Here is a 27,961-nt window from a genome sequence, read left to right as displayed (position 1 = left end):
TTCTGCTCAACTTTTAGCACACTTGTTTACGAAAATTGAAAAAAAAAACAATTTTTCACATTTTATTAAACTACTGTAATATATACATATGTAGAGAGAGAGAGTTGTAATAAAAATTCAATTTAGAATATTCAAATTAACAGTAAAGATAAAGAATCGAATGAATGCGATAAAACAGCAGCATCAGAAAAATGATCATGTAGGGGAATTATAGTGAAAGCGAAGCAATCAAATATATTTATAACAAAAAGCTTCATTTTCAACGTCCCTGACCTTATTAGAAATTTCCATACGGCAGGCGCATCACGCACGCACACACGCACACACACACACATTGAGAGAGAGGAATTCTTCGACATTTTCTATAATTGACCCATTAACCTTTGTTTATTTATTTATTTATTTATTTATTTATTGTTGTTTTAAAAAAAGCATTGAAGAATTTATTAAATGAAATGATAATGTTAAAAATTTTTTTGATTGTGAATTATTGTTATTTGCATATGTCGTTTAAGGTACGCATTGTGGTAATTTTGGTGAACAAGCGACCGATAAGAGTGGATCGTCGTATTTTGTTTGCAGCAAATGTTGTGCAGAGTTTTATTCGTTCAATTCATTCTTGGAGCACGAACTTGTCTGTGAAAATGAATGGCCAGTGCTGATTCCAAACGAAGAATTTCAGCATCAGCAGCAGCAGCAAACGTTGATGCGTCCAGAGGGCAACAACGGTTTGGAAGGTTCCACAAGAGCTGGTATTATTCAAAAGGAGAATTTTTCCAACCGGCAAAATTTAATACCGGTAAGAGAGGATCCAGGGGCGTTGGCGTCGAGCAAAAATGACTACGACGATGACGGGGACAACAACAACGGCAATGTCGACGGTGGATCCCGAACTCAAGCCGGTAGTATGATGAGAGTGAGCGATTTTTTCGTCGAACAGCAGCAGATGCGCAATTGTTCGATGTCGAACAAAATTGAACAGAATCATCATCATTTGTTGGCTGATCCGCCCAACTCAGCTGTGGAAATGAACCAAGAATTGGTTCAGTCGACGACAACGACGACGACGACAACAACCATGGACACCACTACGACCGATACGACACCGTACAATTTGTTTCAAATGTATTCGTTGTTGATGAACTTGTACCAGCAGCAGATTCAACAGAATCAGTTGATCAGCTTTTTGATGCAACGTATTGTCGGTGAAAATGGGATGCCGTCTTGTTTTCCACCAAGTTTGACGCCAAACTTGGTCTACGGGAAAGATTTCAAGGAACTTTACCAGCAAGGTTGTGTCAGTCCTTTGCTTGGTTCTTCCGCTTCTTCGGTGAACGAGTTGAGCGTATCCGGCAAACAGCACCAGCAGCAGCATAGCACCACTTTTGGTTCAGAAGCAAATTTGGCCAATTTCACTTGCCAACCTGGTCCTTTTCCTCCCCCTCCCCCTCATTCTGCTGCTGCTGTTGCTGCGACTTCTGGTCTTGCTTCAAATCCGATGAATGCTGGCTTCATCCAAAAGCACATCAAGCATCTTTTGGAAAATGTCGGCGCTGGCGGTGATGGTACTGAAACGGAAAACAGCAACGCTCAGCAGAGATTGTCGTCGTCGTCGTCGTTGTCGTTGCACAAGCAAAGCTCAACCAACAGTGCAATGTTCCATGGGAATCATCAAACGAAAGTCCCTGGCGTTGCTGCTCTTCTTCATCACGGAATGGAGAAAAATCCAGCCCAATCGGTGAAATCCTCGCTACTGACGTCGACAACCAACAACATGCCCAGTGCAAAGGGGACCGACTGGAAATCCCCGAACGGTGCCCAACGCAGACCGAAACGTTGTCTCAGTTGTCCGCCGGAACCTGCGAAACAGTACCGCAAGCTGAGCGATGGCAACACCAACGGCAACGTTTGTTCGTTCATTTCGGCTCCAAACTCACCGCAGGATATTCTCAGCAACAACAACAACAACAACAACAACAACAGCAACAGCTCTTTGCTAAATTACGAACTTAGGGAAGCTGGGTCCGTTTCCAGTAATGCTTCTTACGGTGCATCTCCGGCCGGAACGATCGAACGACTGGCAACGAGCCATTCTACTCTACCAGAAACGACAGATTTCTCTTCCAGACCGGGTAAGGAATTAAAAAGGGAAATCATCAGTGAACAACATTTTTTCTGTTGATTTTTTTTTGAATTTATTTTTAAGAACTGCAACCGAATACGAAGAACATGTTCGGCAATTTGCCAACGCATCATCATCATTTGCAACCGTTCTACCAGGCTGTGAATGCTTTCGACTGTCTGACCGCAGCGGCCGCCGCCGCCGCTGCAGCCGCCGCCGCCGCCACAGCCGGTGGAGTTGCACCGGATATGATGCCGTTGAATGCCACGGTCGGGGGTGTGGCCGACAACAACAACACCATGCTGAATTCGGTCATTGGAACCGCCGACGTGGACGACGACTGGGAATCGTTGATGGAAATCACCACGACCGACGAGTCGGAAAAGATTCGCAAGCTGGTCGGTGAAGGCAATGACAATGTCACCGATCCCAATCAGTGTGTCATTTGCCGTCGTGTTCTCAGCTGCAAGAGGTGAGATTAGCCAGTTGTTTTGATTATTTGGAAATTGTTTTTTTTCAAATTAAACGACTTCTATTTTACAACTTGTATTTATTAGCATTGGTATATTCGCGTGTTGATTGATTTGCTTTTTCTTGGTTTTTAGTGCCCTACAGATGCACTACAGAACACATACCGGTGAACGTCCGTTTAAATGTAAAATCTGTCAACGAGCATTTACTACAAAAGTGAGTGTTTTTTTTCTTTTTGAAAATTTCAATTTTTCTAAATCTCCATAAAATAACTAACTTGCCTATGCTAATAATAATGTGCAAGCTTTATTTTATATGCTGAACAATTCGAGCAGTTACTTTTCGATCTGCAATAATTACATACGATGCATCTCATGTTTGCACATTTTAATAATTGAGTTTATTTTAAGATGAAACAAAATTGTAAATTTATTATTTTTTTGAATGATTAAAGTCTAGTCTGTGAAATGTAAATTTGGAATATTTTTAATAGTGATTTTTAAAAATTAAAAATATATCAGTCAACTGAGAGAGGGAGTAAAAAATGTCCTGTCGAATCAGAGCATGTCGACAATTTTTCAATAACCTTTGAAATTTCGACAGATGGAAAGGGAGGGGTGGAAAAGACGAGATTGTATTGCTTATTGAATTTTTGTAATTTCAACACTGGTAATTTCTTCTTCTTCTTCTTCTTATTTGTTTTTTTTAATGTAAAATTTCATATGCAATTTTGTCTGACGTACGATTTCTCATCTTGAACTATTATGTCAACGAAACTGGGTGAATGGCTCATAATGAAAGCCTACTTTCTTCTCCTTTCCCAAATAAAATAGCCATATAAACTAGGTTCAACAATTATACCGGAAATATTGAATTGTTTTTCTCCACTCCACCGTCTAGACTGAACGATATAATTTTGCCATTTTTTAAATATAAAATTTGAACTTTTCATCCATCAAAATTAACAATTGGACAAATTACTCTTTTTTAATTTTTTCTTTTTGCTCCCTTTTATTATTTCAAAAAAAAAATATCAAGTAGTTAGTAAGCAATTTTCAATGAGAAACAAATAAATGATGCTGAATGAAGGAAGTTAGCTTGACAAATTTTGAAGCTGCTTCAGATCTTGCCGCTAAATTGTTAAAAATTTAAAAGAAAAATTGCAAATGCGCTTAACAAAAATTAGCCGGCAACATTTCATTTTTGAAAATTTTTCATTTTTCAAATGTAATTTCTGTTTCTTTCTATATTCATTTGAATTTGATGCAAATTATTCAAGTGTTACACGCCCACACACACACACACACACACATACGCATGTATATATGTTGTATTCTTTAAGGGAAATTTGAAAACGCATATGGGCGTTCACAGAACCAAACCAGCGTATCGTGTGTGTCATCAGTGTCCTGAGTGTGATAAAAAATTTGCAAACGCAGCCGTGCTTCAGCAGCACATGCGAAGTCATGTTAATAGTAATAATGCTGCCGGTAGATTTGAATCGTTCGACTCGAAATTGTCGATGTTCAATTACGATGGACGTTTTTTTCCCATGCCCTTTCAAAATTTGCCAAATCCGGAAAATAATCCAACCGTACCGGTAACACTTGCAAGTACAACCATGCCGGTGAATAGCAATTTGGAAAGCAGCAGCAGCAGCAGCAGCAGCAACAAAAACAACACCAACAACGTTGGTGGTGGTGGTGGTGCTGGTGGTAGCAGTAGTAGCAGTGGCAGTAGCAACAACAACAACAACAACAGCAGTGATATCAATAACAACATTGCAAAAATCACCACTACCACAAATGCTACTGTGAACAATGGTACCGTTGCAACAAGCACCGCATTTGGCACGGCTAACACCACCAGCACATTGAGTATGAAATTCGAAGAGGAAAATGCTAATCCGACGACAGTGGAAAATATTGCAAAAAGCAATGCGACAGAAATAAATGCAACAGCGGCTGCGATTTCGTCGAATTTGGCCTTTGGACCAACTGCAGATTCGACTCGTCAACCGACTGGTATTGTACCTTCTTCTACAACGTCGGATTCGTCGTCGGTTCCTCAAGGCTCTCCGAATGCATTTTCCCCGTTGGCCGTCTTTAACATGAGGTCGAAGTTTTTCCCAACAACTTTCATCGGAATTCAATCACAAACACCACCAATTGCTGCTGCACCACAATTTTCTGGCAGGCCCAGCACAACTTGCAATATATGCTTCAAAAGTTTCGCTTGTCAAAGCGCTTTGGAAATCCACTATCGAAGGTATTTGGAATATTATTTATATTTAAATTTAAAAATATTTATATATTCTTTTTTTTGCTTTCAGTCATACGAAAGAACGGCCATTTAAGTGTCAGATTTGTAGTCGTGGATTCTCTACCAAAGGTAATATGAAGCAGCATCTTATGACGCATAAAATGCGTCCATTGAGTACCACCAGCTCATTGGATACAACTTCGACATCGTCATTAAACGGTGAAGAATGTGCTCAACAACAACAACAACAACAACAACAACAACAACAGCAACAGCAACAGCAACTTAAACAATTAGCCGATAGTAATGTTGAAGGTAGTAATAATGAATAAAATAATCTAATTGATACAGTATTAATTTGGTAATAATTTCAGGTTTTCTGAATTTCGAAATGGCTGATTTGGTCAAATCTCCAACTGTGATGATGGAAACGCAGCCATTGGAAACGGACGAAATGATGCTGAATGCTGATGAGAAGCAGCAAGTAAACGGAGAAATGAACGCACCAACACCGTTGGAATCGATTCAGCGCATGTGGTCTCAAGCCGAAACGTTGGCCGCCAGCAATACAACGACACCATCCGCTGTTGCCCAGTCGAAAAAGCAAACTGTATTTAGCAAACATCAGTGTCAGCTGTGTTGCAAGCACTTTAGCAGTGCTAGTGCTTTGCAAATCCACATGCGTATCCACACTGGTGACCGACCGTTCAAATGCAATATTTGCGAACGATCCTTCACTACCAAAGGTATGTATGCACCAAAAAGAGTTGCAGTGTTTTTTTATTGAATTAAATAATCGAAATCGAACAAATAATAGGTAATTTGAAAGTGCACATGGGTACACATATGTGGAATACGAACAATCAACGAGGTCGACGTCTTTTCGACGGGTCTCTCACGCAGTTGCCTGACGCGACCAGTCCACCTATGGTGCAAAATCACACCGGTGTCAGTGGAATTTGCCAGTCATTTGGTGGAAATTCGGATAAAGATGAGGGAATTTTAGCTGCTTCAGCAGGTGAAACATTACTGTGCGATGAAATTTCACAACAACTCTTGCAACAGCACCACGACAACGAAAGAATGGCCACTGATGAACAACAATATCCGGTAGTGATGCAGTCGTCATCATCGTCTCAGCTGTTGAATATGGCAGCAAAATTAGAATTGAACCCCATGGCAATTGGTGGTTCTCAGGAAACGTACCAAGGAGGAGGAGCAGGAGCAGGAGCAGGAGTGTCCGTTTCCTTTCCAACTTTTGTCACCAATTCCTATTTCACCTCCTCATCTGTTGCTGCTGCTGCTGCTGCTAATTCAGCACCAAAAACAAATGCTGCAGTTACAGCTAGTATCGTAGCTGTTACTACTACCACTGCTAATGCTGTTACTGCTACTGCTACTACAACTACAACTACAACTTCTGCTGCTGCTTCTGTAACAACTACAGTTGCTACTGTACCATCGATTACTGTTCCAAATGAATACATCTGTGCTGGTACCGGTGGTGGATTGGCCTGTTCGTCTGTTTTTGTGCCTGGTAATGCAGCTTCTGTTGGAAGCAGCGGTTCGATAACGAATGGTCATATTACTTCTGCAAGTGATCGTTTGCCGTTCATGCTTGGCAACAACAACAACAACAACTCATCCTGGCCGTCTAAATGTTCAGTATGCCTGCAAATGTGCTCATCGAATGTCGAATTGGATGCCCATATGCGGTTTCACATCATGCATCCAGATGCAACAGGTCTAGTAGCAGGAGGAGGTGGTGGTGGTGGACCAAGAGCGACAGCAGCAGTGGCAGAAGAAGAAATACACAAAAGACGGGCAAATTGAAACTATATTTCACAGTTACGAACTATGAATTATATAGTATATTCTTAGCCTTGCGTTGCCATTGTTTTCATTTCCAATACACACACGCGCACACACACACACACATACATGTATAATATACTACATCTCTAGGTATATATATATATATATATTTATATATATTTATATATATTATTATACTTATTTATGCATTTACTACTTTTTTCTTCTTATTCATCTATTTTCTCACAGTGACATTGTTTATAATACTCTTGTAATAATCAGTTTTTTTTCAATTTATTCTTCTACTTTTTTGTTCACATTCTGAAATTCGGAAATTCTCTCTCTTTTTTTTTCTCTCTCTCTCTCTCTCTCTCTCTCTCTCTCTCTCTAATTCGTGCTATTGTAAAATTGCGGCCATGTTCCATTACCCATAACAACAAACACGTGCATATTTTATGTGATGAAATTGTTTTTGAATTTCAAATCCGTTACGTTTCTCCAGCTTTTTCTTGTTTAGATTTATTATTATTGTTTCTCTGTTCGTTTTAATCTTTCCACACTCAGCTTCGCTAAATTTTTATCCGATGAATATATACATACATATATATACATATATATATTATTTTGTATTTATTATTGCTTTGTTTTCCATGCGAAGTAATGAAACGCGTATAATTTTTCTGGTTCTTTTTTTAAACTCATCATATAATATACGCACAATTAGTTCATTTTCTCACATATTGATGTTATTATTCATAAATTGAAAGAAGAAATAAATATAAATAATTTTTTTCCACAGAATTAGTCAATTCCAGGAAAACAATAAGAATCAAAAACTAATATAATGCCACTATTCTACTACTTTTACTACTACATGTGCATATGTCTCAGAAAGCACTGCACTTATGATAAATAATTATTATTGTTATCGCTATTGCTATTATTGCCATTGCTATTATTATTATTACTGCTATTATTATTATTACTACTACTGCTGCTACTATTGGCCATTATTATTATGGCTACAATGAAATTATTGTTATTATTATTATTCTTAATTACTGCCATTATTATTATTATTATTATTATTAATTGAATTGTTAAGATGCAGCTGTGTAGAAGAGAAAAATGGATATTTCTGAAAAATTGTTTCTTTTCTTTTCCATTTTCCATGATAAGAAAAGCAAAGAGGGTTGGTTGGTTGGTTCAGCATTGCAGATGCATTTCTTTTATCAATCTATTTATCAATTTGTCTATCTGTCTGTCTATCTGTTTGATAAGTTGCTTGCAACATCAACGACAGACTATTTGCTGGTAAGCATTAGTAGCAGAAAAGAAAAAAATTTATTCAAAAAAGCACCACTACAACTAGCACAGTTTAAATTAAATTAATTTCCTCTCTCGTGTGAAAAGTAGTTCACGGAAGATGATGATGAGAAAAATTAATTTTTGGCAACTTTTAATTGATCCTGGGTTATAATAATAATAATTATTATTATTATTATGGATATACCACATGCTGTGATCCAGATGAACAATTATTGTTATTATTATTGCTGAATCTATTTATTAGATTTTTATATTAAGTTTGAAATTTCAGTTAAAACTCGTCAAAAGAATATTATTTCATTGGAAAGATTATATGTAAAATTTTTAAGTAAACAACTTACATGTGCTGATATGCAAAAAGCTGATAAAACTTATGAATAAAATGATAGATAACATGCATGATATAAATTGTTTAGTTTTACTTTAAAACTATTTTTTATCTTCCATTGATTGTTTTTGTTGCCTGTCATATTTAGTATTATTCAATAAAATCAAACAGTGAATATATTTTACAAATTGATTAATCGTAATTCATTATTGTTATATATAATACATCGAATAATAAATAATACACTGTAACGTCAGTTTTCAATGCACACTACACATATATATATATATATATATATATATATATATATATAATGTATGGTTGGGCATTTTTGGATTTTCGGTTTTCCAGATTTATTTTTTTTTATCACAGATGTATAAATTTAACATCGGAATACTGTAAATTTTTCAAAAATTACAATTAATATGGCAATACTATTGTGAAACAATGAACAATAAAAAACGGATCAATTTATACAATTGTGCAAATAAATAAATAAATATACATAAATGCCGATTATGCTTTTGAAAATTTATAATGTTGTTTAATTTGTTTGATGCATTTTTTGTTTTGTCTCAAATTGGAAACGTTAACCTCGTTTATGAAGATTTTTATATGCACAAGAGATGCTATAAAATAAGTGCAATTGGCTATGGCGTAACACAGCTGAGGTCGTTTTTCATTATACAGAAATAGAATTCATAATACGAATGGACGATAAGCAAATATTGTAAATGAAAAGATCAACCTTGAGAAAAAAAATTTTATACCCATCTGCATAAGTGAAATAGAAAAGAAAGCAATTTCCAACAACGCTAAGGGCATTCATTCACAAACAGGTCCTGCTTATTGAATAAGGTCGGCTTTTTATTATAACAATAAAAGATGAAATGTATTTCATAAATCAATAATAATAATACTAATAATATCAATGATAAAAGGAAATCGAAATATAAATTTCACAATAATTTTTTTATATTCAATTTCAAGAATAAAAAGGAACCATAGATGCATGAGATAGCGAGTATGCAACTACAAATGCAGTTTTTACAAAAGTATTTGAAAATTAAAGAAAAAAAATGTTCAAATCACACAAGCAAATAAATAAATATTTATTAAATGAAATATATATATATATTTATTTATTTCAAGTATTCAATTGTAAAAATACATGGCATATACTTGTTTCGTTTATTTGAAAAAGAAAAAACTGAACATTCAAAACAACATCCCATCAATATTGAAGTTATTTGTATGGAATTTTTTAGAAAAAAATAAATAAGTGCAGACATGACCTGAACAGGCTGCTTTTCAAAATAATTGATAAAGTTTTTTTCATTTTAATTTTTAAGAAAACAAGAATAATGCACGCTTCTCTTTTTTGCCCCCTGAACAATCATAATACGTCGTCGAAAATGGAAAACAACAATGACATTAGGCAAATATTTTCCAAATAATCCAAATATGTCATTAAAATTGGAAAATTACTTTTTCAAATAAAATTCAAGAAAAAAACCAAAAAAATCTTTCCTTTTCAACAGTTCATTCAACAAGAAAGCACAATTATTTCTGTTGTTGTGCATGGAATGGAAAATTTTTAAAGTTGTTTCATGTTTTCCTCTGCTTTTACGCAAAGTGATATTGTTATTCAATTATAACAAGTAACAAAAAAATTAATTAATTAAAAAAAAGCTTAGAATTACACTCAAATTAACAAATAAAGATTTGATTAACAATAAATATGATCAATTTTTCATCATCAGCCAGTATTCTGATTAAAGCTTGAGTAAACTTAGGAAATTTGAAACTTTACAACTTCGTTACATGTTTTTATTTTTTCATGTCTAAAAACATTAAAAACATGACAAAAAATATAAATATATTGTTTCAGTGTTTTGTATTTTTATTATTAAATCATGAAAAAATTTCAAAGTGCAACAGTTCAAGCTGTTTCTTAGATGGCATGTGAAAAATAATAATCTAATGATAATAATCGTAAATTTTGATTTATATTGATTTTTTTTGCGTAAATTATACAATGCACTTGCATTTCAATTAAATTTTTTGACAATTTTTGCTAATAATAAAATTACAATTTTTGTACTGTATGAAAATTAAGTACAAATCGGCTGCAATTAAGTTTACTGTGGATGTATTCAATGCAGGCCAGTTTTATTGTTCTTTGTTTCATTTATCTTTGAATAATTTTCTCACTGTCGACTGACCGCAGCTGCTGAAAAGAGATTTGTCATCGAAAGCCGTTATTTAGGTAATTATTTTTGCAATTTTCCTGCATCACCCAAAAGTCGGGTTCCATTCCACTATGATGTATCGCAATTTGGTTACCTTTACTTTTAGCCATGTTCAACTTTTTTATATTTGTAGTTTAATTGTTTTTTCATGCAAATTATGCATCTGCACTGCCACGCAATTAGTCGTATCATTTGCACTGAGCGCAAACAGTGTAATGCACCTTTTTGTTTTACCTTACTCATGAGCATAGTTCAATTGCACCACCACTCGTTACTTTTTATTTGTTGTTTTATTATCAGTTGTATGTCGTTTTATTTTTATTTGTCTATTTTTAATGTTTTATTTTTCAAAAAAATTTATTTTGTGAACTGGAGTGAATTTTTTGGTTCTGCTGTTCAACTTTTAATGTCTGTTCATTATTGCAAATGTAGTTCATTTTGTATGAGTTTTTTGAAAAGCAAAATTCCTCGTATTTCGTAACTTCATGTTCAGTAAAATTTAGCATTGTTGCTTTTTGGATGAATTTTTTAAATAAATAAATGTGAGGTGGACTATTTTTCACAACTTTCATTCACATTTCTGCTTGCAATGTATAATTTTAATATTGCAAGCATGTGAGCCAGGCATCTGTGTGTGTGTGTTAGATTTTGCAGTTTATGTTATTTTTCTTACTGCTTTTCATTTGAATCATATCTTGTTATTATTTTACTTAAAACAGTAAAATCATCGAACAATATTTATTCGTTATGTTTTTGTATTTGTTGAATGTAGAAAACTAAGTTTTCCATGGGAATTTTTGTTCTTTTCATTTCAGTTCAATTTTCGTTGTCATAATTTGAAAAATTTTTATGAAATGAAATTCATTTCGTCGATTAGGTTATTCATTAAGAGGTTTGACCTGAAAAGTTAACAAAGAATAATAGAAACAGGAAATTGCTATGGTTGTCGTGAACTTGAACACGAGTAGTAATAGTAGTAGTAGTAGTTGTTGTAGGTATTTATTTCTTGTGCAGTGAAATTTTGCCCATGTTCGAAATTGTTCTTTTTTTTTCATTTTCCCTGAGAAAAATGCTATCCATTTCGATCCGGATTTGCATTATCATGATTGTCATGGAGGAGATAGTGATCTTGGATGAAGAACGCGCGAATGATTAATAATTTCCAATCAGTTGTACATTATTTATCGAAATTTTGAAATTGACAGCATTTCATTAGACCAATATCTGTTCAGTTGTGTTGATCGGATCAGGACACTGGTCGATATATTAAAATTAATGAAGCACGTGAAAAGTATTAATTTGTTGAAATAAATTTTTACCAGTTTTTGAAAATTTCGACATATGATCGTGTCCCAATTGTAGATGACATTGGTAGATTTTGCACTTTACAATGGTTTTTCGATTTCACAGATACTGAAATATTGTTCGCTCATTTCAGGTGATAAAGAAAGAATCGTCATTTATTATTTTGGCAGTATGTATTTCGGCATTGATTTGTCTGAAGTAAAAAGCAGTAGCTGAAATTTTCGATCATTAATTTACCGGCATGGAAATGTTCATCACGGACGATGATAGACGTTGAGCCGGTCAGCACGTCGTCGGATTGGCCCAGCGTAGCGAAGTTGGTTCGCCTGTATTTAGATTATTGTACAAAAGTTGAAAATGTGCCTACTGTTGACAATAAGAATACTGCTTGTTCGGTTTGTTACTGACAGATTATTTATTTTGTTTTTTTTTTTGATATCTTTTTTTGACGACGGCGAGTTTGGTATACTGTAATTGTTGTGCGCTTAGGTGCCGAGGGATCCGGTCAACCGATTGTTGCCTGTTGTCAAGCGCGTGAAGACGATGCATTCCGGAGAAGAAACGTCCGATTCGCCTTGGTTCCACGGAAGCATTAGCCGGGAAGAGACCAATCGTCTGTTGACTCACAAGCCCGACGGAACGTTCCTGATCCGAGAGTCGACCAATTATCCCGGAGATTTTACCCTTTGTATAGCTTTCAATGGCAAAGTGGAACATTATAGGTATTTGATAATTTTTACACTTTCATATTAGCATTTTATTTTATTTTATTTGTCTTTTGATCAGACTTACGCAGCGTTTGTTTGATAAATTTGTTAATAAGTCGAACATGTATAATAAAATAGATTATTTAGTGATTTGATTAATTTGTGATGATTTGATTTGAAATGAACTCATTTCACATAATAATATCTTATTTAGTTGTTGTTTTTTTTAAATTTTTTGTCATTTCGGCATGATTTTAATGGTGGTTGTTATTTTTATGCAAATTCTTTCGCAACAACCATAGCATTGATTTGAAATGTTGCATTTTGCAGAATATTCCACCAGAACAACATGTTGACTTGCGACCACGAAGGATTTTTCGAATCTCTGCAGCTGTTGGTGGCAGTAATTGCTTTTTTTATTTTGTTCGGTTCTTTATGATAAAATCTAAAGTCATAAAACAGAAAAATAACTATAGCAACTCTTGTCTTTGGATTTTTAATTCATTAAAACTTTTCAAGCATTACACGCGAGGTGCGGACGGTTTGTGTCACAAGCTGGTTGAAGCTCTGCTAGTGGACGATGGTGACCAAAGACGGTTGACCAAGTTGAACGAATCCAACTGGATTGTTCGCAAAGAACACTTGCAGCTGTTGGACGTGATTGGCCACGGAGAATTTGGAGGTTTGCATTCATGCTTATCCAAATTATTTATTTGTTTGCTTGTTTGTTTGGTGGAAGAGAAAATTGCTTTTCAAATTATTATCCAGATGTGATGGGCGGCATGTTCAAAGGGAAAAAAGTGGCCGTCAAAGTGATGAAACGCGGCAATCATGTAATTGAATCTTTGCTTCAAGAAGCGTCGATGATGATGTAAGCTGCTGAAGAATTTATTGAATGCATGAATAATGTTCTTTTTTTATTCGCAAATTATTATACTTATTTTTCATTTTCATTCATCAGGACTTTGAAGCATCAGAATTTGGTTGAACTGCTCGGGGTTGTTCTCAACGATGGTACTGACGTTTATTTGGTGACTGAATTCATGCCCAACGGAAGTTTGTTGGACTACGTACGATCTCGTGGTCGTCAAATGGTCACGCAAAGCCAGCAGCTGAATTTTGCTTTGTAAAAATTTTATTCATATTAATATATATATATATTTCTCTTTGTTACTGTTTTGATTAATAATAATCCACGTGACTAACTAACTTGTTCAGCGATATTTGCTGTGGAATGGTGTATCTTGAAAAAAAGAATTTAGTCCATCGTGATTTAGCAGCTAGAAATATTTTGCTTTCTGAAGACATGGTTGCCAAAGTGAGCTTTTTCTTTGCTCTGTGAAATTATTATTATTGTTTTACAGTATGATTTTTTCTGTTTCATATAATCAGGTAGCTGATTTTGGTCTTGCAAAATCGGTAGACAGTATAGATGCTGAGGATGCGAACTGCAGGTTTCCGATTAAATGGACTGCACCGGAAGCTTTATGTCACAATGTTTGTTTTTATCCTTTTCTTTGGTTTTTTAAAAAATTAATTTATTTATTTATTAAGATTATTATTGCTCATTTTAGAAATTTACCGGAAAATCGGATGTTTGGTCATTTGGTATATTGTTGTGGGAAATTTATTCATTTGGAAGAGTTCCCTATCCACGAATAGTAACTGAATATACATTAATATATTTTTTTCGATGATAATATTTTTTGTTTTCATTTATTAAAGCCTGTCCAAGAAGTGGTGCGGTATATCAAGAATGGTTACCGGATGGAACCACCGGAAGGTTGTCCTTCGGATATTGCTGAACTGATGTCGCAGACGTGGACGATAAAAGCTGAATGTAGACCAAATTTTCAACAAATATTGAAATCTCTGCAGCTGATGTTGCAAAAGTTGAACGGCTGAAATTCTACCACCAGCGCAACATTGAAAACGACGATGTGCGGATCTGAACAACGAATACCGGCATCTATTAACACCTCGACAACATTCAAGTATGGACAATGACGTGAAAATAAATACAAATCCCAGTGCTTTTTCACAATTTATATTCTTCTTTGCCTTTCACACTTGCTCTTCCTTTTTTCTCACTTTGTATTTATTTATATCATTTGCAAAATTTGACGTGTGTTGTTAGCTGTTTAGTTTTGTCACTTTGTTATGCTGTCATCCATTATTTTTCATGGAATTCAAATTCTGGTGTCAAATTCAAATTTTCTTTTTTCCTTTTCGTTTATCCGACGCATTTGACCAACTATTATTTAAATTTTTATGCGTATATTTTTTCTCTTCTTTTCTTCCCTCATCGTAGAACTTTTTCATCATTATCCAACATGAATGTTTTGCTGTTATAGGATGATATAACATATATTTTATTATAATATATATATATATGTATTTTTTATAAGCATTTTATCATTACAATGAACATTTACTTTGAATAATGGAGTGTTTGGTTGATTTTTCTTTTTGCAACTGTTGAACGTTCTACGGAACGAATACTTGCATGTATTTCTTTTGAAGCTTTACATCTCGGCTAAAAATGTTGACGATTGTTTTTTTTGTTTTTGATTTTATATTTTTTTATCTGCTGCTCATTCTTCTTTGGATTCAGCAATTCGAATAGCATCCAACGTGGAATGAATTCTTTGAATTCAAGTCGTGCAGAATCGTTCAAATCCTACGTTGAGGTGATTGATGTTCAATTTGATTAGACAAGAGCAAATGTATTGAAAAACAAAAATCTTCTTTTTCTCCTTTTACAACAGGAAGAAGAAGATTCGTCAAATGGAAATCCGTCGTTGAATTTAATATCCGGCGAACAAGAAGTGACCACTCCCTGCGAAAATGTGATTTTGTATTTTCCCTTCTCGGACAGTCGCCAGGGTATTATTGGCAACGTGCACTGCACTTTTTTTCGGTTGATATTCTTGCCGGCTACGGAGATGAACAACCAGGTGAAATTTCATATTTAAATATTATTATCTCCTTCCTCTTGATGATTGATATGATATGCGGGTGATTTTTTTTCTTTTCATTTTAGCGTTCATATTTTCGCACGCAGCGTATTTTTGGCAACTCCAATTTTGAAACGGCATTGTTGAACGTTTACCGTCTAGAGCACAGCTCTAACGCGGGTGTGTATTTGTTTGTTTGTTTGTTTGTTTGCTTGTTATTCTTTTTATTTTGTAGATCCTAAAAAGTTTCGACATTTGGTGAATTTTCTCAGCTTTGCTGACGATATACACACCTTGAAAATATATTGCAAGGTAATTTTTACCTTTTGGACAGAAAGTGTAGTTTTCCATTTGTTTGTTTTCCAGGATTTCAGGGTTTTTTCGTTTGATTTGCATTTCAGCAGTCAATGCAAAAATGTAAGTAATATTTTCTATTCTTTTTAATATATTTTCTTTTTATTTTATTCTATTTTTGCAAATTCAGTTTGTCAATTGTCTTTTGCAATATTCATTTCCGATGTCGTTGGAAAATTTGCCCTGCTTCCATTTGCGACATCCTACCAATTGGAAAAGAAGTGAGATTTGTGTATATTTTTTATATTTTTATAATTCTTCTTTTCCGGATACTGTAAACAGAGTTGAAAAAATGCTCGTTTGACTCAAGAGAAGATTGGCAGTGTGAATTGCAGCGTTGTGGAACCGGCGGTGGGCACAGTTGGCGAATTACTCAAATTAACGAAAACAATCGCCTCATTCGAAGGTTATTAAAAAATTATCTCTATACAACTGGAAAAGCAAAATCCAATATATACATATAGTTTTTTTTTAATTTATTTTTTTTCAACCATTACAGTTATTCGTGTTGTTTCGTGGTTCCATCTTCTTGGTACGATAACATGATCGAAACGTCAGTTTCCAATTGGAAAGAACGCCGAGTGCCGGTGAAATAATTTTTCCCATCAAATTATCATATTTTTATATTGATTATTATTATTATATTAGCAGTAATGTCATTCATTTATTTGTTGGTATTTCAGTTTTGGTGTTGGAGTCATTTGAACGGCAGTTCACTTGTACGTACCTCTTCTATGACCACGGACACCGAAGTGACAAGAAAACAGTGGCTTCTGTATGTTGGAGTAAAAATGTTCAACTATTTTAAAATGTATTTGAAATAAAAGAAACAATTAATTAATTAATTAATTCAAGATTCGAAGCGGCGGTTGGTGAATCACACGCGAAAAAGAAACAGCCAGTGGTGATTGATGTCTCTCTGTCCGTTCGTGATGTAGCGAACGCATATGATGCTTTGAGAAAAATTTGTTCAATAGGTAGGTTTTGTTCGTTTAGCTCAGGGGTAGCCAGAGTGGTCGATATCGACCCTTTGGGGTCGATGGGACTATTTGAGGGGTCGTTAAAGGCTTAGAGGTTGAATGGGGGTCGATGAACGCTGGGATAGAATATGAACTTTGAAATCCCATTTGAGGAATTTATTTCGTGGGGAACTATTTTGTAACAATATTTTATAATTTTCTGAACTGTCGGGGGACCCCACAGAAAAGGAACAAAGCAGAGGAACAGATTGAACCTGGAAATGCGTGGTTTACGCTTAAAACTCAAAAATGTTTGCCTCTGCCTGGTTTAGTTAATTAGTATGTGTTTGTGTGTGATCAAAATGAAGTTTCAGATAATTCAACCGAATTTTGGGCAATCGATAGCAGGTGGTATAGTGAAGTTGAGTCGACTGGTTGGCTTTTTTTGGTTCAGAAATGCTTGAGCCAAGTCCACTGTTGCGTCGAGACCATTTCCATCTTTGGCAACAGTGTCATACTGAGAGGTATACGGTATTGTTTGTATGCGGTCGTTTTGTGCTTAGGTTTTCTGAATTTGCATTTTCAGAAAAGCTGAATCAAGATGGTTGCTGCGTGATTGCAAGTTTGGTTCAAATTTGCTGTGATCCATTTTACAGAACAATCGACGGCTTCGAGATGCTGATTCGCAAAGAGTGGTTGGCATTTGCGCATCCGTTCGCTTCACGACTGCACGGCTTGACAAGCGCTGGTCGCTCGGATGAAGAATTGGTAAGTTGTTAGAGACGAGCAGTAACAGCAGCAAACAGCTAATATGAATAAACCAATTTAAATATAATAATTTTTGCCTTTTTTTTCAAGGCACCATTTTTCCTTTTGTTTTTGGATTGCGTTTTTCAACTGTTGGTCCAATATCCGACGGATTTTCAATTTACAGAACATTATTTGATAGCAATGTGGGATTTGAGTTTGACCGGTCTGGTGGTCTCTTTTTCGACCAACTGCTTGCGCGATCGAATTGACCATCATCACTTCGATGACCACACTGATTATTGGACCGAATTTTACCATGACGACTACAGGCAATTTTTCAAAAACAGCTGTTATTTGTTTGCTAAAAGTCGTTTAGCTGAAAATTATTCTTCTTCACTTTCAGCGGGTTCTAGTTCAGCAGATATCCTCTCACCATCCCCATCTCCATCATTATTGTCGTCTTCAACTTTATTACCAGAATCTCAGCCATTTGTATTGAACTTCTGGCAGATGGCATTTCTCCGTTGGTCGGCCCCAGCTCAAGTGGCCAACGGTGGTGATATTCAACTGACATTGCACGTCAATTCCCTGAACGCGCACTTGTTGAAATTGCTACAAGAGAAGATCCGCCTTGAAATTGGCGCCAACACGACAACACGCTCGGATGCCACATCCGGTACGTTTTTGGCGACCACCACCACCAGCAACAGGAACGACGACAAAGCCGGTAGTGATTCGAGCTTGTCTTGCGCGGATTTGTCCAATCTGCGCATCACATCGGCATTTCCGTTCACTTACGAAACGTTGCCCATACCGGATTATTTGTACATACTTCCAATACGTCAGCAGCCGAAAGCAAGTCGACACACAAGCAAGCAGCAGTAGATACAAACTGATATATGATATATTGGTTGACTGACGACGTATCTTTTTTATACTCTCACCACTAGGCACACGCACACACATACATATATATATATATATATATATATACTTATTACTCGATTATTGCACGTGTATCGCGAACTGAATTAGATGAATCGTTTATTGCTGCAAGCATACATGCACACATACGTAGTAGATATGTAATTGTTGAAAATGAAATAAATCAACATGAAACGTTTAAATGTAAAACTGAAATATAAACAAACAAACGAACAAACAAACAGAAATAACTTCACAATTCACTTTATCAGTTCGATGAATTAATGAGATTCTTTTGGATTGGTTTCGTCGTCGTCGTCTCCAGTAGAGATGGAATTAGCCACGCCAATATCGTCCAAGTATTGTTTCTTGATGTGCTGAAAGTAGGCGAGCACGTTCACTGGATCAAAATCGTGAAACTGAGCCGCCTGGATTATCCTGTAACCGAAACGCATCACTGCCCGTTGCTTTTTCAACTCACTCGACAACTGTGATTCATTGTTCTGGAAAAAAACAAACGGTACAACTCTATTCCATGTATGTGTGTGTTCAATTTAATATTCCTGCTAAACCCCTCCCCCACCCCAAATCAAACAAACCTGCTTTTCATTTCTCCACCCACGAAGCCAACATTTTGCTCTTTCAACAATTTCCCTTGGAAATGGAGCCAATTCGGCTAATTCTAACCCTGAAATAAATAAACATTTAAAATATTTAAAAAAAAGAAAATATTAATTTCAAAAACCATAAGCAGGTCCACAGTAGAGTCCTCGTTTCAAATTATGCGTCACGTGAATTCTGCGATTGATAGCACCTTGATTTGCGACAAAATGGTAGCTATATTATTTATAAATAAGATTTATTTATTACTTTGTATTTTTCAAACTAAATAAAATCTACCTGTCCACACATGGATATAAACGATCAAGCTCGGCCAGATCCAATAGATGAGTGGCAAAAAATACCGTAGCCTAAATTTGTTAAATAAATCACCGAACAAAAGCTGTACTTTCAATTCATTTATCGAAGCAAAGTTTAACTAAATTTTATCCTTGTCAAGCATTACGACATCAATTATTAATTTATAAACTGCCTATGGGTAGCATTTATTAATTATTACTTTGGTTGCGATCAATTCTTCACTTATAGCAACGCATGTAGCGAAACCTTCTTCATCCGAAGTGTCTAAATGAAGACAGAAAAATAATTTCTGATGCTAAAACTTGCACATTGCATAAAAACATTATTCTGCATCACTTCGTCCCAATTCGTCGATCAAAACAAGCGAATCACGGGTACACTTTTCCAAAATGTATTTGCAATCTTTCATCTGACAAAAAATACAAAACAGATCAACAATTACAGTAATACTGATAATTTATTATGATAAATATCTCACTTCAACCATGAAAGACGATGAATTTGTTTCCAAACTGTCGTTGTGATACAGACGAGTGAAAAGCTGATTGCAAAGCTTGAACGACGCATATTTAGCCGGAACAAAAGAACCAATCTGCGCAAGTACTTGCAACACGCCGACCATTTTTAAATAAGTCGTCTTGCCACTCTTTGAAAAGTAATAATTATCTTATTTTTTTAAATGTATTACTATAATTTAATAATCAGTCAATCTGCATACCATGTTCGGCCCGCTAAGAATGAGAAAATTCGAATCAGGTCCAGCATACTAAAAATTAACAATTACTAAAAATATTATAAAACAGAAATAACATACAATATCATTGGCTACAAAATCAGATTGCAATGACAATTCCAATACTGGATGTCGAGCTTTCTCAACAGCTAAACTGTCCGTGAATTCTGGTCGTACTAGATATGCAAATAGTTGTTCATTTATTTGAAAAAATTTCTACTCATTACTGACTCCATTGAAAACGTTCGCAGCATTTACTCAGCGACAATATCACATCCAACGATGATATCACATCGCATAAATAATACAAGCTGATCACATCTTCCCTCATTTCGGTCAATAATTGATTCAACACGCTAAACAATAATCAGTACATTTTTTGTGAAAAAGAAAAAAAATGAAACTACAGTAAATCAACTTACTTATCACTAATGAATAAAATATCACGTACAATTTCTTCTATCCGATCTGAAATAACCAATCAGAAACAGGAGAACTAAAAATAACCAACAAACAAAGTTTACCATTCAGTTTGATCTGAAAAAAATGATAATTTTATTTTAAAAGCAAAATTTGAAGAAAACAGCAAGAAAGTACCATTTCTCGAGTTGTACAAATTAAATTACCACCTCGTCGGACCACTTTCAACAGTCGATCCAAAACATTAGCCGGTACGTTGGTGCCGTTGTTGGGCAAAGCCAAATAATATCCACGAGCAATGGAAAATGATAATTTAAATGGAAGTTGAGTTTCTTGACAAAACATTGAATGATATGCTTGAAATGATTAAAAAATATTAATTTGAAATAATTTCACAGAAAGGTCAATTCAACCTTCAACATCACTTTGAAATTCACTGTAAGCTCGACGAACAACATCCAACAGTCCATTGACATTCGGCTGTGAAAGAGAATTCTAATTATCATAAACAAATGCAGGTAAATTGACAAATTGTATACCTTGATTGCAAAACATATTTGATTTCTCAAATTCAAAGCACCTTTTTGTAACATTGTATCATCATATATATAGTGGCTGATCTTTTCAGAAATCTTTTTAAGACGTTTATCACCAAGTACCTGGTAAGAGATTAATTATTGTCAAATTTTATATAAGTGTAATAATAAGTGTATTTTTTAATAAAATAATCAATTTTACAAAATACTAACTTCAAAATATTCTTTCAAAAGTGGAGTTTTGAAAGTGGACAAAATTTGTCGAAGTGGTTCGACTAATTCCAGGGTATTTTTCAAACATAAAAGTTGCTTAATTCGATATTCTGCAAATCGACCACAATCTTCTTCGCCAATGTGTATGCAAAATCCAATCAAACGTTCCACGTCGGTCATTCGACTTATAGCTGAACGTAAACTCGTCAAAGCCTACAGTAAGCAGTACGGAGATAATATTAATTATCAGAAACAGACAGTTGAAGCTTTTACACGTCCATTGTTTAAAATTTCCTCCAAAACGTCCAAACGTTCGTTTATGGTCTGCAAATCTGAAGACGGTTGTAATATTGAAGCACGCAACAATCGAGCACCGCTGAACGTGTAAGTATGATTCAAAATTCCTAATAAACTTCCTTTCACACTTTCGGAACTTTTCAAACTGACAATCAATTCCAAATCTTTTGCCGCATTTGAATCTAAAACAATGCAAAAGAATAACAATAAGACCCATAAAATGGAATTTATGATATTTAATTTAATGAAAAAGAGGACCAATTTTTAAAGATTTTTCTAATCCTTTGTAAACAATTCGAATTGACTGTGGAGCAAAAATAATATTTTCAACTCTTTCGATGTAATCAATCAAAGCTGCTGCAGCAGCTAATGCGTAATATCTGGAATCGGAGAACAGAAAAAATTTTTTAATGTAATAATGGAACATAAAAAATGAATAATAATTATAATAAAGATGTCACTTTTCTTCGACATTCTTTTCAAAATCTAAACACTCTTTCAGCATAATTCTTTGCAATTCTTCAAGACCGCGCGTTTCGTTGAAACATTTCCGACTGACGGATGAAATTTCGGTTTTTGGAAAAGCCCGTTTCAAAGCTAACAACAACATTTTCGTATTACCATCGTTTAGCATAGCGGAATCTGGCAAAATTATCTTCAAAAAGAAAATTTGTCAATATTTCAAAGTGCATAAAATAAGCATAAGGTAAAATAATAATTCTTTTTTTCTTTATTCCCTTACTGCAGCAGGATTCAAAATTTCCAGCTTAATCTTCAGCTCAGCATAGCTTGCATTGTCACTGAATTGCGTCAAGCACAATTCAGGAAGCAACAGATCCATATAGGCAATGCCAATTTCCCCTTTCGCAAGTCCCCGGCCTTGTGTTAGAGCTTAAGAAAAGATCAAAATTATTACAAATAAATTCAAATTTAAAAATGATTTACCGATTAAAATTTGACTTTTTGCAATCGGCTTTCCACCTCCACTCCGAGGAGTGGACGTTGATGTTCTATTCGTTGAACATGAACTAAATTTCCTCACAAGCATACTTTTCGTCCTAAAATATCCACCAAATTGCTTGCTTACATATTCATTGACAAAATTTTATTAAATATTATTTTTTTCTCTCAATGATTTACCTGCTCCCGTTGATTCCATTCTCCTCAGTAATATTTGTACTTTGTTCTCGTAACGGTAGTGATTGACTGGAAGAAGTGCTCGCACTTAATAATTGAAATTATTATATTCAACAATGGAATATATATTTTTCTTTTCTTGTAAAAAAAGGAAATATTAACCTTGGTCGATGAATTGTCGATTCTGACGACACTTGTTGTTCACTGCTGAACAATAAAGAAGCTTCTGACGAATATGTACTGCGCAATGAATTCCTTTTTATTGAAGTTATCAGCTTTGATAGAGGAGTTTTGAAATTTTCCTCGACAACATCTCCGGACGTTTCATTCCTATAAATTTTACGACGAACAAACACAATCATCAACTGTATGAATGAACAAATGAAATTCTCTTTTATAATAAAACTACTTTTCAATTTCATTATTTTCCGAATGTGGAGTACGAAAATTGGACACATCTGACAATTGAACAGTTCTCAAGCAGTTTGTCGACTTAGCATTTTTTGATTTTGGAGTTTGCTGCACATCAGAAACGTTGGAATTTGTTGCATTTTCCGACACTGTTTTGTATCTACAATGAAAAATAATTCCAAATTGATTCTAATAATTGATTGATTGTTGTTGTTTATCAAAAATTTGAATCACTTTGAATTTGGAGAAAACGACTGTGATAAACTTGAGTACGAAGTTGCACTGTCTTCATCATCATTGAATAAATCCAACGCTTTCGATATTGGCGAAATGCACTGCTGAGAATCTGTCATCTATCAAAAGGCAACTATTGCATTGATTATCCAAATAATAATTTGTTTAGAAAACAAAAATCACTGTCAACAATACGAATTATTTTTGTAAAAAGTTACACTTAATTGCTACTAGAACTGTTGAGTCAAAGAATGACGACAGAGATGCTTGAACGATCGTTGCTTTGTCGTCGTTAACTTGTAGCTTGTTAATCGTATTAAGTGAAAACTGGCTACAACTGTCATTTCAATTTGTTCAACATATTTAATAGCAATTGTTCTAGTCAATTGAACGATCAAGTTCCTATTGGAGTACAAATTGATTTGAATAATATTGCAAATGAAGAAATTTAACAAAAACATGACAATTTAACAGAAACAAGTGCAAAACAACAACGAAAGGTGAGAAAGTTTCAGCAAAAACAAAACATACGAAAAGTTGAATATCGACGCGCAGCTTATTACAGTAAGGAAATAAACAAAAATTCATTTCAAATGTGGAAAAAAATATTTAAATATAAATTTGAGAAAAAATTAATATAAAAAAATGTAATTGAAAAAAAAGCAATAAAAAAATTTTTTTGAAAAAAAAATATTTTATTCGATTACAGATAATGGAATGTAGGTTTCAATAATTCATACTGTTTTTTTGTGAAAAAGTTATTTGAAAATACTGTATGATAAATTGGAAAATTTATTTTTTCATCGAATTTATCAACTGTAAAACATTTTATTAGCGATCATGAATGGATTAATGTGTCTTTTTTTCAAAAAAATTTTCTACGTATATTTGATATGAATATATTTTTTATTTTTTTGTTTCATAAGTTCAGTTTTCAGTATGGGACGAATTGGAAAATTTCGTCCCCTTTTCAGGCGAGACTCGGTTGTTGAAAAGAGAAGAAGTGATCTGAATCGTTTGAATTCGTTGACCCGTTTCTGAATTTCTGCACTAGTTCGACTGTGATGGGCAAGAAGAAATGGGAAGAAAGTTCGTCTCTGAAAAGCGGTAAAACTTGTGTCTGTGAGTTCAGTTTTTGCCACACCATTAGACAACGACTTGACGAAGGTGCGTCACTTGGTAGCTGGGCTGCGTTCTACGTTGGGCAATTGAAGGAAGCAAAAAACCTGTCACTGCTCAATAGCCGCAGGCTTTGGTCCCTTTGACGAATTTCGAGAATGAAAATTAAGCCAAAATTGATGTTTTTCTCGTCACATTGTTCACCAGAGCCGGAAAAAGAAAGAATCGTTTCCTTGCGACAAATTACAAAACTTCAATAACGTCAGTTTTATATAGCCTGCTTGCTTCTGCTTGCTTGTCGGCGTGTCTGGTTTTTCCAAAATCAGGGCTACGCATTTGAATTCGAAGATCATCATTTGGCGAAAAGTCGGCTAAGAATAGTCGTTCAAATAGGGTTCATTCATTTTCATTCCATTCTCTTCTTCTGATCATGGACCACGGCCGGGGCTTCGGTTTGTTCGCGCCGCTTCTTACTGTACAACTTCTACTACTATTACTACTACTAATTTGCATTGATCAAACCGACGCGTTGAAATGTGAATTGGTCGGATGCAGATTTTGCGTTACTCGACGCATGCAAACCCACTGCAGCGCATTCTGTGCCACTTGCCCAACCGAATCTCAACGAAAAGAACAATCTCCTTCAACACTTGTAATTATACATTCATTTATTTATCTATTTCTTTTTTCACAATTCACATTTTAATTTAAATTCAATTATTAATTATTCCAATTTATCATTTTTGTACAGATAGGTGAAAGTTCATCTGGAAGTAAAATCTCCACGCCCATAGATCGTCAACAAGTTACACCATCTGTAAATAGAACGGTATTTGTTTTTTTTTAATTTTGTTCTTTGGAACTTAACAAACGAATTTTCCTTTTATTTTCTTTTTCTTTTTACTTTTATTATAATACTATATTGTAGGAGTGAAATTTATTCTTTTTTTTCTGTTGTCATTTTTTTCAACTTTTGTACTTGTATCAGTTTTGTAGAAAACTATGTTACCAAAGTAGAAAAACACTAATTGGAAGTGATTTTTTACTCTACTAAACCAGTTAAAATTAAGCATGCTGTTTTTTTTCATTTTCATATTAATTTCAAGTTAAATTATACTGGATTTGAAAATGAAGCAAAATAATTGGATTCCTGTGTACTGTAGGTTGAACTGAAACTGTACTATGCAATTAATTTAATTTAATTTAATTTAAGTTTTACTGAAAAAATCAAATAAATCCATCCGTTTGGATTTGTTCAGCTGACAGTTTGCCAATTGTACGGATTATTACATTTTGAGGAAATAGGCAAAACTGAAAGAGAATGGAGTCGATTAATGAAAATAACTTTACAAATGCAACCCGGTACAGTATGGATAACAGTTTGATATGTGGTAATGGAGAAAAGATTATTTGTAAGAAATTAGAAGAAAGAGCAAACTTGAGAAAGGAAAAGTTGAATGAATGGAATCAATAAATGGAACTAAAAATTGAAGCAAAATTATTTTGACTTTAATAATCCACTGTTGTGTTGTTTTGCTTTATTGATTTATTTGTGTAGTGTATGGTAGGTAGTAATGAGAAATGGCTTGTCCTAATCAATTGAGCATAAATTAGCTTAGTTTTGTGATGGTTTTTATAGAACAAAATGCATTGTAATTTGTCTCATCAAATTTGATGAGTGACATGAATACGCTGATGATGATAATGATAATGTACACTGACTGAATTGGAGATGTTTATTGAAGAAGTTGTGACAGTAGAATTGTTGTTTAATTGAACTTATTAAATTGCTTTTTTCTTTCAAAATTAATTGTTTTATTTCAAATAGCCCATTTCAAATTCGGAAAGCGGCGGTGCAGGATGCGGAAGTGCCCCTGATTACAGTCCATGTTTGCCGTTGGACAAGGCGAACACGTTGTTCCGGGAATGCTGTGAACAGTTGAATTTGGGAACTTGCATCCGTCTATGCCATTACGATGTGACGTTGAACAAAGTGAGTTGTTTGAATTGATTTCTCGTGATAAATGTTGGGTTAAATTTTCCATTTTTTAAAATTATTTTTCATTATTTGTAAAAAATGGAATTTTAATAAATTTTCCACTGCCTCAGGCGAAACATTTGTTCGACAACGGCATTTGCACGGTGGAAATGATACCGAAATATTTATATTGCGCTTCCCAAGGGAAAGATAACAGCGCTTGTTGTGCCAAGAAAGGCGTGTTCAAATCCGGAGGGGATCGATGTCAGAAATTTTGCAACTCGGCCGGCAGCGAGGATACAATAACACCAAAAGACATCTCCTGCGCCTCGCAGTTGCATCAAATTCTGGGCTGTCATTGGAGCGGCTTAAAGTGATTTAAGAAAAATCCAATTTTTCCCCTCTTCTGCCCAAATTTGAAACCAACGCCTACCATCAAATCCGACAATTTTTACATTTACAATAAATTATAAATCGCGCTCTCTCTCTCCCTCTCTCCTTCCCCCTCTATATATCTATATTATTTATTTGTAATAAAAAACGAAACGAAGCAATTCTGTATGATTAGAGATTACTCGTCGTGACAAGAATAAAAAAGGAAACAAAGCCAATAAAATGAGAATGTGAAATATCTTATTGATTGCATTTCTTTTTTCTTTTTCAATTGTTATTCATTTAGAATCACAGTATCAGTTGATGAAGTATATCTGCATCGTGTAAATAACTTCCATTGAGCAAATGAATTCATCGAATCAGTGAATGAATTCATTAACATGAAATAAAATGGGAACAAATACGATCAAAACAACAATAATAATATTGTTATTGTTGAAATCAATGCAAATTTGAAAGAAAATGAATTGTTTACCAAGTGATGAATGTGACATAATTTTCAATGGGACACGCACTGCTCACATGTACACACCTGTAGAGCAGTAGCAGTAGCGGTGTTGGAATGAAGCAGAAGAAGGCTATTATTGCTTTGTGGGATATTTGTTGCATCATTTGGATCATTTGTGCAGTGATGTTGTGTCGATGATGTTGCTTCAGGTTGGCAACTTTTAATCAAACAAGTCACGACGACGATCATTGACCAAGCGAAGATGTGAGCAATTGGAATTTCTCCACTTTGTACTTGTCGATCGATAAAAGTATGCTTAATTGGAAATTAGCCAACTTCCATATTATTATTATTGTTCAACTTGCCATTATCCTTTGGCGGGATACAGCTTTAACAAAATAGAACAACTGGTATCAGCGTGGTTCATTTTATTTTCACTTTATTTCTTCAATAAGCAATAAAATCAAAAAATATAGATATATATATGCACACAGTTGATTGACTGATTGAACAGAAAAGTAAGAGGAACAAGGCAAAGATTATATTTCTGTTAAGCATTGTTCATCGCATATTATTTTCTTCGAAG

The 27,961-nt window shown here is 34.5% G+C and overlaps 10 protein-coding genes across 10 annotated transcripts; 6 read left to right on the top strand and 4 right to left on the bottom strand.

The window, feature by feature from the left end:
• The first annotated feature begins 503 nt into the window (after positions 1-503).
• Positions 504-3,059, top strand: Tsp_11625 (conserved hypothetical protein). Its single transcript, XM_003371490.1, has 5 exons — positions 504-567; positions 597-2,132; positions 2,207-2,594; positions 2,728-2,809; positions 3,048-3,059. Exons 1-5 carry the CDS (start codon positions 504-506, stop codon positions 3,057-3,059), a joined length of 2,082 nt encoding a protein of 693 aa, XP_003371538.1.
• Positions 3,060-3,953: 894 nt separating this feature from the next.
• Tsp_11624 (zinc finger protein) lies at positions 3,954-6,688 on the top strand. The gene is made up of 4 exons (XM_003371489.1): positions 3,954-4,861; positions 4,926-5,170; positions 5,230-5,601; positions 5,685-6,688. Exons 1-4 carry the CDS (start codon positions 3,954-3,956, stop codon positions 6,686-6,688), a joined length of 2,529 nt encoding a protein of 842 aa, XP_003371537.1.
• Positions 6,689-12,147: 5,459 nt separating this feature from the next.
• On the top strand, positions 12,148-14,496 carry Tsp_11623 (tyrosine-protein kinase Abl). The gene is made up of 10 exons (XM_003371488.1): positions 12,148-12,279; positions 12,374-12,606; positions 12,671-12,715; positions 12,922-12,994; positions 13,111-13,273; positions 13,360-13,462; positions 13,553-13,717; positions 13,956-14,088; positions 14,166-14,252; positions 14,317-14,496. The coding sequence occupies exons 1-10, from the start codon at positions 12,148-12,150 to the stop codon at positions 14,494-14,496; spliced, it is 1,314 nt and encodes a 437-aa protein (XP_003371536.1).
• Positions 14,497-14,529: 33 nt separating this feature from the next.
• Tsp_11622 (myotubularin-related protein 10) lies at positions 14,530-16,974 on the top strand. Its single transcript, XM_003371487.1, has 10 exons — positions 14,530-14,585; positions 15,206-15,281; positions 15,360-15,548; positions 15,635-15,728; positions 15,784-15,860; positions 16,033-16,123; positions 16,185-16,308; positions 16,402-16,489; positions 16,586-16,677; positions 16,758-16,974. Exons 1-10 carry the CDS (start codon positions 14,530-14,532, stop codon positions 16,972-16,974), a joined length of 1,104 nt encoding a protein of 367 aa, XP_003371535.1.
• Positions 16,975-17,420: 446 nt separating this feature from the next.
• Tsp_11621 (conserved hypothetical protein) lies at positions 17,421-18,185 on the bottom strand. Its single transcript, XM_003371486.1, has 3 exons — positions 18,079-18,185; positions 17,760-17,972; positions 17,421-17,667 (listed from the first exon to the last, which is right to left on the bottom strand). Exons 1-3 carry the CDS (start codon positions 18,183-18,185, stop codon positions 17,421-17,423), a joined length of 567 nt encoding a protein of 188 aa, XP_003371534.1.
• A 38-nt stretch (positions 18,186-18,223) lies between these two features.
• On the bottom strand, positions 18,224-18,577 carry Tsp_11620 (hypothetical protein). Its single transcript, XM_003371485.1, has one exon. The coding sequence runs from the start codon at positions 18,575-18,577 to the stop codon at positions 18,224-18,226; it is 354 nt and encodes a 117-aa protein (XP_003371533.1).
• A 239-nt stretch (positions 18,578-18,816) lies between these two features.
• Positions 18,817-23,556, bottom strand: Tsp_11619 (MutS protein). Its single transcript, XM_003371484.1, has 25 exons — positions 23,438-23,556; positions 23,202-23,363; positions 22,955-23,122; positions 22,796-22,879; positions 22,601-22,737; positions 22,398-22,546; positions 22,117-22,310; positions 21,914-22,035; positions 21,617-21,837; positions 21,359-21,571; positions 21,149-21,268; positions 21,023-21,089; positions 20,787-20,965; positions 20,714-20,726; positions 20,612-20,657; positions 20,421-20,545; positions 20,271-20,365; positions 20,175-20,222; positions 19,935-20,102; positions 19,793-19,865; positions 19,656-19,720; positions 19,436-19,506; positions 19,281-19,372; positions 19,135-19,223; positions 18,817-19,038 (listed from the first exon to the last, which is right to left on the bottom strand). The coding sequence occupies exons 1-25, from the start codon at positions 23,554-23,556 to the stop codon at positions 18,817-18,819; spliced, it is 3,042 nt and encodes a 1,013-aa protein (XP_003371532.1).
• Positions 23,557-24,315: 759 nt separating this feature from the next.
• On the bottom strand, positions 24,316-24,892 carry Tsp_11618 (hypothetical protein). Its single transcript, XM_003371483.1, is given in 3 exon segments — positions 24,316-24,534; positions 24,552-24,632; positions 24,818-24,892. The coding sequence occupies 3 exon segments, from the start codon at positions 24,890-24,892 to the stop codon at positions 24,316-24,318; spliced, it is 375 nt and encodes a 124-aa protein (XP_003371531.1).
• A 94-nt stretch (positions 24,893-24,986) lies between these two features.
• On the top strand, positions 24,987-25,778 carry Tsp_11617 (conserved hypothetical protein). Its single transcript, XM_003371482.1, has 3 exons — positions 24,987-25,208; positions 25,308-25,385; positions 25,770-25,778. Exons 1-3 carry the CDS (start codon positions 24,987-24,989, stop codon positions 25,776-25,778), a joined length of 309 nt encoding a protein of 102 aa, XP_003371530.1.
• Positions 25,779-25,908: 130 nt separating this feature from the next.
• Tsp_11616 (putative DB module) lies at positions 25,909-26,911 on the top strand. The gene is made up of 3 exons (XM_003371481.1): positions 25,909-25,935; positions 26,385-26,549; positions 26,666-26,911. The coding sequence occupies exons 1-3, from the start codon at positions 25,909-25,911 to the stop codon at positions 26,909-26,911; spliced, it is 438 nt and encodes a 145-aa protein (XP_003371529.1).
• Positions 26,912-27,961: the final 1,050 nt, after the last annotated feature.

Source organism: Trichinella spiralis (genome assembly GCF_000181795.1).
Source record: "Trichinella spiralis strain ISS 195 chromosome Unknown Scfld9, whole genome shotgun sequence".
Taxonomy (NCBI): Eukaryota; Metazoa; Nematoda; class Enoplea; order Trichinellida; family Trichinellidae; genus Trichinella; species Trichinella spiralis.
Note: the sequence above shows the minus strand (reverse complement) of the source record. Positions and strands in the feature narration are given on the sequence as shown.

Coding starts and splice junctions, on each gene's coding strand:
- Tsp_11620 (XM_003371485.1), bottom strand. CDS start 18,577: ATGTGTGTGCGTGTGCCTAGTGGTGAGAGTATAAAAAAGATACGTCGT.
- Tsp_11621 (XM_003371486.1), bottom strand. CDS start 18,185: ATGTCAGTTGAATATCACCACCGTTGGCCACTTGAGCTGGGGCCGACC. Junction 17,973..18,078: donor GCTGAGATTCTGGTAATAAA/GTTGAAGACGAC, acceptor AACGACTTTTAG/CAAACAAATAACAGCTGTTT. Junction 17,668..17,759: donor CGTCGGATATTGGACCAACA/GTTGAAAAACGC, acceptor TATTCATATTAG/CTGTTTGCTGCTGTTACTGC.
- Tsp_11618 (XM_003371483.1), bottom strand. CDS start 24,892: ATGCGTAGCCCTGATTTTGGAAAAACCAGACACGCCGACAAGCAAGCA. Junction 24,633..24,817: donor GCAGGCTATATAAAACTGAC/GTTATTGAAGTT, acceptor TGCCCAACGTAG/AACGCAGCCCAGCTACCAAG.
- Tsp_11619 (XM_003371484.1), bottom strand. CDS start 23,556: ATGACAGATTCTCAGCAGTGCATTTCGCCAATATCGAAAGCGTTGGAT. Junction 19,866..19,934: donor CATCGTCTTTCATGGTTGAA/GTGAGATATTTA, acceptor ATTTTTTGTCAG/ATGAAAGATTGCAAATACAT. Junction 19,373..19,435: donor TTATATCCATGTGTGGACAG/GTAGATTTTATT, acceptor TAAATAATATAG/CTACCATTTTGTCGCAAATC.
- Tsp_11623 (XM_003371488.1), top strand. CDS start 12,148: ATGATAGACGTTGAGCCGGTCAGCACGTCGTCGGATTGGCCCAGCGTA. Junction 12,280..12,373: donor ATAAGAATACTGCTTGTTCG/GTTTGTTACTGA, acceptor TTGTGCGCTTAG/GTGCCGAGGGATCCGGTCAA. Junction 14,089..14,165: donor CGGAAGCTTTATGTCACAAT/GTTTGTTTTTAT, acceptor TGCTCATTTTAG/AAATTTACCGGAAAATCGGA.
- Tsp_11622 (XM_003371487.1), top strand. CDS start 14,530: ATGTGCGGATCTGAACAACGAATACCGGCATCTATTAACACCTCGACA. Junction 16,124..16,184: donor TCCTACCAATTGGAAAAGAA/GTGAGATTTGTG, acceptor TACTGTAAACAG/AGTTGAAAAAATGCTCGTTT. Junction 16,678..16,757: donor ACAAGAAAACAGTGGCTTCT/GTATGTTGGAGT, acceptor AATTAATTCAAG/ATTCGAAGCGGCGGTTGGTG.
- Tsp_11625 (XM_003371490.1), top strand. CDS start 504: ATGTCGTTTAAGGTACGCATTGTGGTAATTTTGGTGAACAAGCGACCG. Junction 2,133..2,206: donor AGATTTCTCTTCCAGACCGG/GTAAGGAATTAA, acceptor TTTATTTTTAAG/AACTGCAACCGAATACGAAG. Junction 2,595..2,727: donor CGTGTTCTCAGCTGCAAGAG/GTGAGATTAGCC, acceptor CTTGGTTTTTAG/TGCCCTACAGATGCACTACA.
- Tsp_11624 (XM_003371489.1), top strand. CDS start 3,954: ATGGGCGTTCACAGAACCAAACCAGCGTATCGTGTGTGTCATCAGTGT. Junction 4,862..4,925: donor TTGGAAATCCACTATCGAAG/GTATTTGGAATA, acceptor TTTTGCTTTCAG/TCATACGAAAGAACGGCCAT. Junction 5,602..5,684: donor ACGATCCTTCACTACCAAAG/GTATGTATGCAC, acceptor GTAATTTGAAAG/TGCACATGGGTACACATATG.
- Tsp_11616 (XM_003371481.1), top strand. CDS start 25,909: ATGCAACCCGGTACAGTATGGATAACA. Junction 25,936..26,384: donor CCGGTACAGTATGGATAACA/GTTTGATATGTG, acceptor TATTTCAAATAG/CCCATTTCAAATTCGGAAAG. Junction 26,550..26,665: donor ACGATGTGACGTTGAACAAA/GTGAGTTGTTTG, acceptor CCACTGCCTCAG/GCGAAACATTTGTTCGACAA.
- Tsp_11617 (XM_003371482.1), top strand. CDS start 24,987: ATGGACCACGGCCGGGGCTTCGGTTTGTTCGCGCCGCTTCTTACTGTA. Junction 25,209..25,307: donor AACAATCTCCTTCAACACTT/GTAATTATACAT, acceptor ATTTTTGTACAG/ATAGGTGAAAGTTCATCTGG.